Source organism: Scyliorhinus canicula, chromosome 10, assembly GCF_902713615.1.
Source record: "Scyliorhinus canicula chromosome 10, sScyCan1.1, whole genome shotgun sequence".
NCBI classification, from domain to species: Eukaryota; Metazoa; Chordata; class Chondrichthyes; order Carcharhiniformes; family Scyliorhinidae; genus Scyliorhinus; species Scyliorhinus canicula.
The window spans coordinates 146,833,851-146,847,763 of NC_052155.1; the positions used below are offsets into that span (position 1 = coordinate 146,833,851).

The 13,913-nt window shown below is 41.1% G+C and overlaps 1 protein-coding gene across 3 annotated transcripts in view; it reads right to left on the reverse strand.

Annotated features, from left to right (window-relative positions):
* golga4 (golgin A4) overlaps positions 1–13,913 on the reverse strand; it is a 220,065-nt gene that overhangs the window by 100,913 nt on the left and 105,239 nt on the right. For all 3 annotated transcript variants that reach the window (XM_038809827.1, XM_038809826.1, XM_038809825.1), the window contains one exon: positions 162–340. In XM_038809827.1, the coding sequence (XP_038665755.1) occupies positions 162–340 (179 nt within the window). The remainder of the gene's footprint in view (positions 1–161; positions 341–13,913) is intronic.

Genomic DNA, 13,913 nt, shown 5'->3' on the forward strand with positions numbered 1-13,913 from the left:
ACTATGCACGTACTGTGTACGTTCCCTTGGCCGTAGAAAAATACTTTTCACTGTACTTCGGTACATGTGACAATAAATCAAATCAATCAATCAATAAATCTACCAAAGTTTTAAAAATCCTCACGCCAACATTACATTTTACCTGGTATTAGTTTTCTTACCTTCAGTACATTAACCATTTCCAGCTTAACCCGTGTGAGCTCCTGTTGCAAGCTCCTTTGTTGTTCTTCACTTGATTGCTCCAGAGCTGTTTTCTGCTTTTCCATCTCCTGCTTCAGCTTCTTGCGTCTATCTTCAGATCTTTGAGCTGCGACAAGTGCTTTCTCAAGCTCCTCAAATGCTGGGGAAACAAAGAAAGCTCAACACTAGGATCAAATCTGTTAATAATGTGCATTTCTTATCGTTCTGTCAACCATAACCACATTCACATGTGTACGGAAGTTGAACAAATCCCAAGTTAAGAGTAATTCGGCAAACCTTTAAAAAGCCCCAAGGTACCCTGCTCTTGAAACACAATGTGTTAGCTTTTCAGCATCGGGATAGGCAGTAAACGTTACAATTAAATCATGGTACTCCATTATGCAGTACCAGATTGCATCCACCATTGAAAATTGATGATGCATAAATTGATACATTCATTGAAAATGCTTAAGACGCAGTTGACTAAATTAGGTTTTGAGTGATATTGGCTGAGAAAATGGACCAATGCAAGTACAAGACTGAAGTATTCCAACAAAATATGAAAACCAATTTGTTAGAACATCAAAATTCTATCAATTAGAATCTCCATCAGCAATTATTTTACCCACCTTTGAAAACATCCCATTGCAAATTTGGTAAAGTTTCCACACAAAAGATAGAATATCATTGATTAAGGTTTCTCATTACTTTACACGATGTTGAAGACTGATCCTCAACTACCAAATTACTAACTCCAAACAACCACCGAAAAAGGAACCGTTCTAAAATTAAGGGAGGAAATAGTTATATAACAATCTGAATCTGTCCCTTTACCATAATTATAAATAAATCTAAAATTTCAAATCATGCAACTGTCATTACAATATATATTTAAGATGGCAAGGAATTTGCATCTACCTACACCATCAGAATGGACAGGCTGCAACTAAGAGTGCAGTGAAGCACTCAAGTATTAGTTTAAGTCATTTGCTCAGGACATGGAGTGGGTTTTGAAAACCCAACCTTCTGAATCACGAGCGACCTTTATTGCCAACTAAGCCTAGCAGGCATATTTTACTGACACCTCACGAACGGAGGCTTGAGAAGTTCACAATAAAATTTAGTAAAAATTGACACCAGCTTTACAATGGCGGAAATTGTGTATATTAAACTCAGGAAATACAGGTAATCCAGTAGTCTGGACAAACAGTTTGAGAATATGAGTTTAATTTTTTCAAAATTGGATAATAAAATCTGAATTGTTTTAAGTATTTATCTGTCGGTAATGTCCTTTATAGAAGAAAACCTGCTGTCCTTACCCAGTCCAACCAATGTGTTACTTTAGCCCCACATTAATATGGAGGTCACTTAGTCTCGCCACTTAACCAGTGGAGCAAGTCACCTTTGACAAAGGGTCATCTGGACTTGAAACATTAGCTTTTCAATCTCCCGACTGATGCTGCCAGACCTGCTGAGATTTTCCAGCATTTTCTCTTTGGTTTCAGATTCCAGCATCCGCAGAAATTTGCTTTTATATTTTTATTATTGAGCAAGTCACTTGTATCGAAACACTCAGCAGTTTAGGACGGGCAGTTGGTTAGTGCAAGCATAAAACTTTTGAGCTGCAACACTCATTTTGCTATTTTAATCATTTACAGAATGTGCGTCTTGCTGGCAAGGCCTGCATTTATATCACATACCCAATTGCCCTCGAGAATCATAGAATCCCGAGAGTGCAGGGGACCATTCGGCTCATTGAGTCCACACCAGCCCTCCGAAAGAGCACACTACCTAGGCCCACTCCTCACCCCATTCCCGCAACTCCGTAACCTAACCTACACATCTTTGGACACTACGGGACAATTTAGCATGGCCAATCCACCTAACCTGCACACCTTTAGACTGTGGGAGGAAACCCATGCAGACACGGGAGAATGTGACAATAAAACAGTCATCCAAGGTCAGAATTGAACACGGGACCCTGGCGCTGTAAGGCAACAGTGCTAACCACTGTGCCACTGTCCCTCCCATAACGGATGGTGCTGAGCCACCTTATTGAAGTTTTGCAATCCATGTGGTGTAAGAATACCCAAGCGATGAGGAAGAAAATTCCAGGTTTCTGACAAGCAATTGTGATGGAACGACATTACAGTTGTAAGTCAGGATGATGTGAGACTTGGAGGGGAATCTTCAGGTGGTCATGGTGTTCCCTTGCATTTTGTCTTTGTTCATCTCGTGAGTAGGGGGGTCTACTTGAAGTCTGCTACCGAAGAATCCTTGCCAAGTTTCTACAGTGCATCTTGTAGATAGTACATACTGCTGCCACTCCCTCCACATCAGCACTCAGTAAATGTTTACGGTGGATGGGGTGGCGATGAAGCAGCCTACTTTATCCTGGAAATTATCAAGTTTCTTGAAGCTGCACATATCAAGCAAGGAGCGCATGCAGTACTCAGGAAATTAAGGATGGTATTACATTAAAAGGATAAGCTTACAATTTTGCAAAAGAAAGCAACAAGTCTGAGGATTGGGAGTGTTTTCGAAACCGGCAAAGAGTCATCAAAGCGTGGATTAAAAGGGAACAAAATCGAACAATAAACACGGCAGTAATATAATAACAGATTGTAAGAGATTTTATAAGTTCAAAATAAAGAGCAGCTAAAGTAAACGGTCCCTTAGAAGAGGCATACCAGAAATTGACAGTAACCTAGACAAAGAAAGAACGGAAAACAGTACAGCACAGCACAGGAACAGGCCCATCAGCCCTTCAAGCCTGCGCCAATCATAGCTGTCTAAACTAAAACATTCTGCACTTCCGTATCCCTCTATTCCCAATCCTAGTTATGTATTTGTCAAGATGCCATTAAACATCGCTATCCTATCTGTTTCCACCACCTCCCCGGCAGCACTTTCCAGGCACTCACAACCCTCTGTTTAAAAAACGTGCCTCGCACATCTTCTCTAAACTGTCCCCTTCACACCTTGAACCATGTCCTCTAGTAACTGACTTTTCCACCCTGGGAAAAAACATCTGACTATCCATTCTGTCCATGCCCTCATAATTTCATAAATCTGTCAGGTCGCCCCTAATCGTTCCAGTGAAAAAGAAATTGAGTTTATCCAACCTCTAATATAAGATATCTAATATTAGAAGAGAAAGAGTATCGGAAAAACTTGAGACAAATATCCAACAAGTTTCCAGGACCTGTTGGCCTATAACCGAGGGCTCTAAAAGAGATAGCTGGCACATCCACTATCACTGCAGCTATGATCATCCAAAATTTCTTCCATTCGCAAACAGTCTAATCAGATTGTACGGTGGCCAATGTTACATGGTTTTTTAAGCGTGAGAGCCTAAAATTGGGTATTGGGAAAATGCTGGAAGCTATTAAGGAAGTGTTAACAATGCACTTAGAAATGTAGAGTATAATTAGAAGAAGTCAAGATGATTTTACTAAAGGGAACTCGTGTTCGACAAATTTATTCAATAATTTTTGAGAGCATAGCTAGACAGTAGACAAACAGGAACCAGAAATATACATGGATGTCCAAAAGGCATCGAATAAGGTGCCACACTGAAGATTAATGGGAAGGCAAGGCCTTCATGGATAAGGTGATTGGTTAGCAGAAAGTGGGCAGGAACAGATCACTTTCAAATTGATAGGCAGTGAATAATGAAGTGATACAAGAATCAATGCTGGTGCCTCAGATATTTACAATCTATATTTATGGCTTGGATGAAGAAATGGATAGTAGAGTTTGACAACAGGTGGAAAGGCAAGCTGCAGGGAGAACTCAGAAGCTTGTAAAGTGATATAAATCAGTTAAGTGAATAGGTAACAATATGGCAAATGAAGTATAATATAGGGAAGTGTGAAGTTACTCACTTTGGTCAGAAGAAAAGAAAAGCGGAGTACTTTTTAATAAGGTGAGAAACTTTTTAGGTTAATATCCATGGAGACTTAGGTGTGCTTGTACAAGAAACACAAAAGTTAGTATGCGCCTTGACTGAAAGGGTATTGGAGTACAGGAATAAAGGAGTCCTTCTGCAGTTATACAGGGTTTTGGTGACACCACAACTGCAGAACTGTGTGCAGTTTTGGTCTCCACATTTCAGAAAAGGCAAACTTGCAGTACAGCAAAGGTTCACTAAATTGGTTCCTCGGATGAGAGGGTTGGCTGCTCTATGTTGAAAGGTCAGTAAACTGGACCTATACTCTCTGGAGTTTAGAAGATTGAGAGATGGTGTCCTTGAAACGTACAAGATTCTGAAGGAGTTTGATGGGTGGACACAGACTGTTTTTGCTGGTTGGGAGTCAAAAACATGAGGATAAGAGCTGATCATTTAGGACTGACAGGAGGAGAAATTACTTCACTGAAAGGGCTGTGAATCTTTGAATTAGCCACCTCAGGGATGTGGATGCTTCATCATTAAATATATTTTAAGGGTTGGATGGACAGAATTTTTATCTCTCAGGGAATCAAGGGATATGGGGAGAAAACAGGAAAGTGGATTTGAAATCCAAGATCAGGCATGATTGAATTAAATAGCAGAGTAAGCTCAACTAGCCATGGGATCTACTCCTACTCCTATTTCTTGTGTTTGTGTTCTTACTCCATTTGGGGCAGCACGGTAGCATGGTGGTTAGCATAAATGCTTCACAGCTCCAGGGTCCCAGGTTCGATTCCCGGCTGGGTCACTGTCTGTGTGGAGTCTGCACGTCCTCCCCCTGTGTGCGTGGGTTTCCTCCGGGTACTCCGGTTTCCTCCCACAGTCTAAAGATGTGCGGGTTAGGTGGATTGGCCATGCTAAATTGCCCGTAGTGTCCTAAAAAGTAAGGTTAAGGGGGGGGTTGTTGGGTTACGGGTATAGGGTGGATACATGGGTTTGAGTAGGGTGATCATTGCTCGGCACAACATCGAGGGCCGAAGGGCCTGTTCTGTGCTGTACTGTTCTATGTTCTATGTACTCTCTGAACATGTACCTTGTCGGAATGAGTCAGAAACTGAGGAACTCACCAGAAGAACCAGTCGTTGACTGGATGGTGGGGGATTCAGTGATGGGAATGCCATTGAATATCAAAGGGAGATGTTTTGATTCTTTTTTTCTTGGAGATGGTCATTATCCGTCACTTCTGTGGTATGAATATTACTCGTCACTTATCACCTGTTATGGACAGGAGTGAAGAGCAAACTAAACCCACCCGAATATGCTGCACATGCACAAACACAAAGTAGGCCGGAACAGATAAATAGTTTTAGAACAATGGACGGTAGGAGTAAAAGAAGCTCAGAAATTATTAGTTCACATGATTTAACAGAGACCACAGTCATAGTTCGGTGAGGAGATTTTTCATGTAGGATCTCGAGTTCAGCTAGATAAAGACTGGAGTTGTAGAGCTGCTTTATAGTTGGTTCTGATACCAGAAGATTAAGTTGGTACACAAAGACTGGGTTAGTTCCAGAGGCAATGGTAGCAGGGAGAGGCTTTAAAGACAAGGTTGTTGTTCGATATGGTCACTCTGAAACATGTGCTCTTCTTTCTCTACAATGATTTCACAAGGGATATTTATCTGGAACTGGCGTTGATTTCAAGATTGATAATTTTCCAGTCAGTCATCAACTTTAAAAGTGTTACCATCCATATCAAGGTGTCAGAAACCACTGTTAAGGCAGACCTTCTGCCTCGGCGAGAGGGGTAAGCTTATCAAGAAGTAAATGGATCCTTTCAATGGTCCCCTTTTTAAAATTAACCTGGACAATCCCAGGTATGAGATGCGTCTGTTAACAGCTCTGCAGGCCTAACAAGTTTCAATCCGTGAGTCTCCTGGTTTTGCAATTATAATAAGTGCTCATAATTGGATACAAGATCCCACAATGATGACCAGAGGGTTCTTTTGTTCTTGGAACCCAGGTTGGTAGCTTTCAGAACAAAGGGCGAATCATGTGGTCATGTGACTTGCAGCAGTCATCTTTTTCTGGTTCAGCAGAAAGCCCATTTTTAAAATAGGAAGAATTAGGTTTACATACATACAGTTTTAGATTTCAGTTCTTGTCAGATTCACCTAACACGACCCAAGCATGAACACTGTCCATGTCTTGCTGCATGTGGGCATAAATAACCTTAATATCCGACGAATCACAAATGGTGCTGAACATGGTGCAATCATCAGTAAATATCCCCACTTCTAACCTTATGATTGCGGGAAGGTCATTCATAAATAGATGAAAAGAGTTGAGGGCACTGCCCTGACCAACACCTAGAACATAGAACAGTACAGCACAGAACAGGCCCTTCGGCCCTCAATGTTGTGCCGAGCAATAATCACCCTACTCAAACCCACAAATCCACCCTATACCCGTAACCCAACAACCCCCCCCAACCTTACTTTTTAGGACACTACGGGCAATTTAGCATGGCCAATCCACCTAACCCGCACATCTTTGGACTGTGGGAGGAAACCGGAGCACCCGGAGGAAACTCACGCACACACGGGGAGGACGTGCAGACTCCGCACAGTGACCCAGCCGGGAATCGAACCTGGGACCCTGGAGCTGTGAAGCATTTATGCTAACCACCATGCTACCGTGCTGCCCCCATGCCCCCCACATGATGCCGTGTGGCTGAGATGATTGACCTCCAACAACCATATCTATCTTCCTTTACTTTAGGTATGTCTCCCAATGAGCTTAGAGTTTTCCCGGATTCCTATTCACTTCAATTTTACTGGGGCTCCTCAATGTGACATTTGGTCAAATGCTGCTTTGAAATTCAGAAATTCAGCCATTTTGTTCATGCTTGGACAATGACTGCAAATGAGGTCCAGAGGCCAGCAGCACTGGCCATCCTACAGCATCAAATAGAAAGCTATCTCTACCCAAGTCCTGCTTGAAAGCAATGTCAACTATCTCTTCCCATTAAAGTGCTGATGAATGAGAGTAGATGGATGGGATGATAATTAGTCAGATTGAATTTGCCCTGCTTTTTGTGGACAGCAGAGATGCAGGTTTTTCACATTGTCAGATAAATGCCCATGTTGTAGCTGTACCAAAACAACTTGGTTAGGGGTATAGCAAGTTCTGAGCAAGTCTCCAGTGCTACAGCCAGGATGTTGTCAGGTCCTGTAACCTTTGCTGCATGGAGTGTCATCAGTTAATTTGCAATATCACATGGAGTGAATCAAATTCACTTAAAACTGACCCCTGTGACACTGGAAACCTCAGGAGGCGACAAAGGTTCATCCACCTGGCACTTCCAGCTGAAGATGATTGTAAATGCTTCAGCCTTGTTTGCACTGATTGGATGTAACAAGACTACAGAGCTTCCTTCTGATCAGTTGGCTGTTGAATTCCTTAGCTTCCTGTTTCCACTGTTTAGCATGTATGTGGCAGTTTGTTTCAGTTTCAACAGGCTGGTATAATTTTTCATAGCATGCTCTCCTGCAGTCCTCACTGAACCAGAGTTGATCGCTTGATTTGATGGTAATAGTAAAGTGAAGCATCTGTTAAGCCATGAGGTTACGAGTACAATTAGGTGAGATGGTTGAGTTCGAAGAAAAGTTTAATCATGGCACGTGGGTGTTGCTGGCAGGGCCAGCATTTATTGGCCATCCCTAATTGCTCTTGCACTGAGTGGCTTGGTAGGGCATTTCATAGAACATTTAAAAATCAACCCAATTGCCGTGGGTCTGGACTCACAGGTAGGCCAGTCCAGGTGGGGATGGCAGATTTCCTTCTCTAAAGGTGAAGTGAACCAGATAAGATTTGTTTGACAATGATATTATAGTATTAGATTTTTTAATTCAAAATTTCTTTATTGAATTCAAATTTCCCTATCTGCTGTGGTGGGATTCAAACCCAGGTCCCAGGCATTACCCCGGATCTCTGGATTACTAGTCCTGTGATGTTAGTACTACACTCCATTCTTCTCATTTGACTGCAACAGATTTTTAAAAAATGAATTTAGTTGCCAGTTGCATGCGTGCTTAACTGTTTATGTCTTGTGGCATAATCAAAATGATGAGACAAGTTCATAAGAGAAAAAAGATACGTAACTTGTACATAACCCAGTCTAAGTAAAATAATAGTAACGTACTGACTTCTGGAGGCGACAGCACTGCTTTGAAATGTTTTTAAAATCTCTGGCTATGGTACCTGGAGAATCAAAATCAGCAGATTAAACTAGCCAGTTTGTCCGGGTGGAGTCCTGTTTCTTCAGTGTCTCAGTTGCTTGTCCTAATCTGATAAAAAAGCGGGTGCTTAAAACATGATCTGCACATGGTTTGCCACAAGACCCTTGCTCTCCAAATGTATAATGATCCAAATATGGTCCTGCACAGTATATTACATTTACTCTGCTGTGATCGTGGCTGGGAATTCTTCTCTTAGCCAGGGTCCCATTGTCTATATCATTAGGTCTAATGGGTTGTCTCTACCCAGTTGAATAGCCAGATTATAGTCTGGATGTTGATCCAATGGGACAGGAAATGGTCCCCATTCATTCCCTTTCAAGGCCATTGTTCCTGGTGCAGCTTTTGCAAGCAAGTTGTCTCCATTTCACCAGTTTTGGAATGCAGAAGATGAAGTGATGCAAATAGCTGTGATCCAAAGTCAATGGAATGAAGCTTTCATCTTTCAAAAAATCTGTTAGGGCTTTCCAGCCCTAAATTCAAAAATAATTTATTGATATAAAGCATGACTTTACATTGCACATTTTGGTTGAATTCTGCTGTGATAACCCACAATTGTTGATGATAAGGGTGGCACGGTAGCACAGTGTTTATCTCTGTTGCTTCACAGCTCCACGGTCCTAGGTTCGATTCCCAGCTTGGGTCAGTCTGTGCGGAGTCTGCACGTTCTCCCCGTGTCTGCGTGGGTTTCCTCTGGGTGCTCAGGTTTCCTCTTACAGTTCAAAGATGTGTAGGTTAGGTGGATTGGTCATCCTTTCGTGTCCAAAAAGGTTAGGTGGGGTTACTGGGTTACGGGGATAAGATGGAGGTGTGGGCTCGGGTAGGGTACTCTTTCCAAGGGCCAGTGCAGACTCAATGGGCCGAATGGTCTCCTGCACTGTAAATTCTATGATAAGATCTGAGTTGCTAGATCTATTCTGAATCTGTACCAGTGATTGTGCCATACCACACAATTGAGTATCCTTAGTCTAAATGTGGGACTTTGCTGTCACAAGGACTGTACTCCTACTGTCACGGACAGATGCATCCAACAGGGAGATTGTTGAGGGCAAAGTCAAATAGATTTTTGCCTCATTTTGATCATCCCACCGCCTGTCGCAGGACCAGTTTGGCAGATATTTCGTCAAGTCTCAACGTTCAGTGGCAGTTAATGACCAGTCTCGATGGACATTGAACACTGCACGCAGAGTACATTTTTGTACCGTTGCTACCCTCAGTGCTTGATCCAAGTGGTGTTCAACATGGATAAAAACCCATTCATCAGCTGAAGGAGTGCGGTAGGTGGTCGGGGTGACATGATAGCACAGTGGTTAGCACTGTTGATTCACAGCGCCAGGGTCCCGCATTCAATCCCCAGCTTCGGTCACTATCTCTGCGGAGTCTGAACGTTCTGCCCATGTCTGTGTAAGTTTCCTCTGGGCGCTTTGGTTTCCTCCCACAAGTCCCAAAAGACATGCTGTTAGGTGAATTGGACATTCTGAAATCTCCTTCAGTGTACCTGAACAGGCTCCAGAGTGTGGCAACTAGGGGATTTTCACTTCATGTAACTTCATTACAGTGTTAATGTAAGCCTCCTTGTGACACGAGTAAAGATTATCAGTAGGATGCTTCCATGCCCATGTTTCTCCTAATGCCAAGAGACTTCATGAGAATATGAGTCAATGTTGTGACTCCAAGGGACATTTCCTCCTGACTTTATACCATTGCATCACCATTTCTGGGGGATCTTTTCTGTATGACATTAGCTTAATGATATGATTCTGTGAATTTGACTATGTCAGGCTGTTACTCCACTTTGTACAAGCCCTCTGGCAGCATTTTCCAGGCCCCCACCACCCTCGGTGCAAAAATCTTGCCTCGTAAATCTCCTTTAAATCTTGAAGCTATGCCCCCTAGTAATTGACTTTTCCACCCTGGGAAAAAGCTTCCGACTATCCACTCTGTCCATGCTCCTCATAATCTTGTAGACTTCTATCAGGTCGCCCCTCAACTCCGTTGTTCCAGTGACAACAAACCAAGTTTCTCCAACCTCTCCTCATAGCTAATGCCCTCCACATCAGGCAACATCCTGGCAAATCTTTTCTGCACCCTCTCCAAAGCCTCCACCATCCTTCTGTAGAGTGGCAACCAGAATTGAACGCAATATATTGCAAGTGCGGCCTAACTAAGGTTCTATAAAGCTTCAACATGACTTGCCAATTTTCAAATTCAATGCCTTCTTAACTACCTTCTCCACCTACATTGCCACTTTCAGTGACCTGACTTTCAGTACACCCAGATCCCTCTGCCTGTCAATACTCATTCAGAAGACAATCAAGAGTCAACTACATTGTTGTGGGCTGAGAGCCACATATCAGTTAGATTGGGTAAAGTCAGGCGGTTTTCTTCCCTAAAGGACATGAATGAACCAGATGTTTTTTTAGGATAATTGGATAACTTCGTGGTCATCTTTTCCGAGACTAGCTTTTTATTCTGGATAGACTAATTGAACTGCCTTTGAAGGAAAGCATTAGAATAGTGGAGATACGGCGCAACAGGAGCGTGGATAAGTTTACCTGTGGGAACAATTAATCTCATTCCATAATCTTTAAAGTAATCTAGCTGATCACTGCACAATCGTCTCAGCTCTTGCCCTAACTTTACAAGCCTATTTTCATGACTAACCCTCAACCTTGCATGTTTTGTAACAGTCCTTCTATCAGTTGCAAGGCAAAAATAGCGCACAATTTTCCAAATGGAAATTGACTACGGTCTTGCACAAGTTCAACATGATATTCCCTTTCGTATTCAATGCCAATTAAAACAAAACCAGGGATTGAGTGCACATTTTTGATGGCCTTTGATACCAATGCTGCTACATCTAATGCTCCAATTTATTGCCTTTAGAAACATTAAAATTCAAAAACAAGTTTTACAAAAGTTGTGATGCAACTGTCTTTGTTCTGAAACATGACTTAACTTCAAGGTGTTGGTTACTGGAAATCAGAGAGGAGCTTCAGATTAAACAATACTGTTCATACATGGACAATATTTCACAGAAGACAGTCATCTGTCAAATATTGACCCAAGACATGCAAAAGAGGATCCTAGTCATGATTAAACTTGCCAGCGAGTGAATCTATTCATGGAGTAATATGGAAACACAAGTTGAATCAAAGTCAAATACGTTTTTGGATAGTCTACCACCACCATCATCAGACTTTGAAAGGCAACCAGTCACCAACAAATCAATCAAGTGGGTAGAGAAACCAGATTCCCATTTAAGGTCTTATTTTCTCTTCAAGATTAAAATAGGAAAAGGACAAATTACTTAATCATTGAAGTGGTGAGCCTTTGAAGTGCTGCAAAGATTTACGTCAAGTTGTCAGCAATATTACCCTTAAAGATCCTTGTACAGTCATCAACATCCTCAAGAAGCACACAAAATACAAAGCAAATATGAAATAAATAGTTCTTTGAACACTTAATTAATTCATTAAATATATGCTGAGGATAATAGGAACAGGTCATTTTTTTCCAAAAGAAAATTCTTGAAACTTTTTAAAACAAAGAGTCTATTAAATATTGACATTTGCATCAGATTCTACACACGATGCTGAATCACAAAATTTGACTATTCCAATGTGGTCCAAGATGCCCTCTTAGGCATCAGAAACTTCTCTGAAACACAATGCCTGTAGTGTATCCTGTACCTAAATCCTGTTTAATCATGGCCACATTGTTTTATCAAGACTGAAGTCTAAAAGGTTCACCTTCTTAAGTTCCTTAATTGATTTATCGCGCCCTACCACCAGTCTTCTTCAAAATGACAACCCACCCAAAAATGTCCATTCCAGAGTTGAGACTTTTCTGCAGTCACTCTTCCTGCATTCACTGGCACCGATTCTTTCAGTCACCTGGATCCAATGCTAATTAGTTAATGAATAAATATGGAATAAAAAGCGGGTCTGTGTAAAGCTGACCATGAAACTACCAGATGATTTAAAAAACATCTGGTTCACTTAATGTCGTTTTGGGATGAAAATCTCCCATGCTATCCCCACTTCAGACCGTTCAAAAGCTCTCCTTAAAATACACCTTTCTGACCAAGTGTCTGGTCATTTGTCCTTTTTCTTGGTAGCTCAAGTGTTCTTATGTCTCTGGAGAAACTCATGGGACAATTTTCTTCAGAACCATAGAGGGTCTACCCAATCCATTCAAATGTACAAAACCCTTATGAACTTCAGAGTTCAGTAAAAAGCTTAGTTAACCTTTTAATGGTTGATTCCAAAGGAGCAGTAAGCACAATTGCCCAATACTGCTGCCGAATGAAAGATCCAACCACCCATTCACCACTTGGTCCTTCTGCACTTTCATTAGTTGGTTTATTTAGATATTAGTATTTTAAGGATATTATTCACTTGGACCAGCTGCTGACTGGAAAATAATTTGCTTAAACTATAACTAAAGAAGCTGCTTTGAAAAGTGATGAAATTCAGAAAAGCATTTACAATATCCATCGAACATTCCTGCTGACAGCAAATTATTATACAATTGGGGGGAATTAATGCAAGAAATGTTGAGCATCAAAGGACACTGAGCTGAAGCAAAAAACCGCACTGGAACATTTATCTTTTTAAAAAACCACCAGCAGGTTAATTTGCTCTATGATATTTACATAATTGATTTCAGCTGCATGAACGTGAATGACACTCGGTCTTCTTTAAAAAAGATTTCAAACAAATAAGTACATAGTTTTTCTTTTGAGCAATAATTGTAACAGCAGTTTCTTTTGTGCAAGGCCGTAAAATCTAAGTTCTAGCTCTCACATCCAGAACTGCCATGCCATTAAAGTCAAAATGGACTTGCAATTATTTCCTTAACCAGTTCAAAATAGCAGCATGTCCACAAATATTAAAATGTATCAAATCACCAGAGCCATTCCAACTGCTCGACATTTTATAAAACGCATAACAAATGTGTAACTATGAATACTATCAGGAGTTAATATGAATTTTTTGGCGTGGAGTTACAATATCAAAGTGCCAGATGTAAGATGCATTCTCAATTAAGACTGCTTTCAAAGGCTAGGCAAGCAACAGCCATATTTTAGTTTATGATGAGAATCATTTCATATAAATCTTGCGGGTTCTCTGCCAGTCAAAACAAGTGATTGGTCCTTGTACCTGCCAAGGTCCATTTTGCTCATGTTACATAATCTACAATGGTGAACCACACAGCACAACATGCACAAGTACTAATTTATTATGTCACTTTCACAGCACATATCAGACAACATTTTCTTTAGTGAACAATGGCACATCAATAAAAGCAAGCAAGTAACAATGACAAACTGGCACAAAACCACACTTATGGCTACTTAAAAGTTCAAACTATGGATCTCAGGCAATTAAATTAATTTGCATTAAGGATTAATTTTGTGCGGCACCCGCCACTACCCTCCACAAATATCTCACTTCAAGAAATAATGCTACAAGAAAATTCTAAAAAAATTGTTAGAACACTCTTTGTGGGAGTATAAACAGTGTTTTTTGAAATGAATGA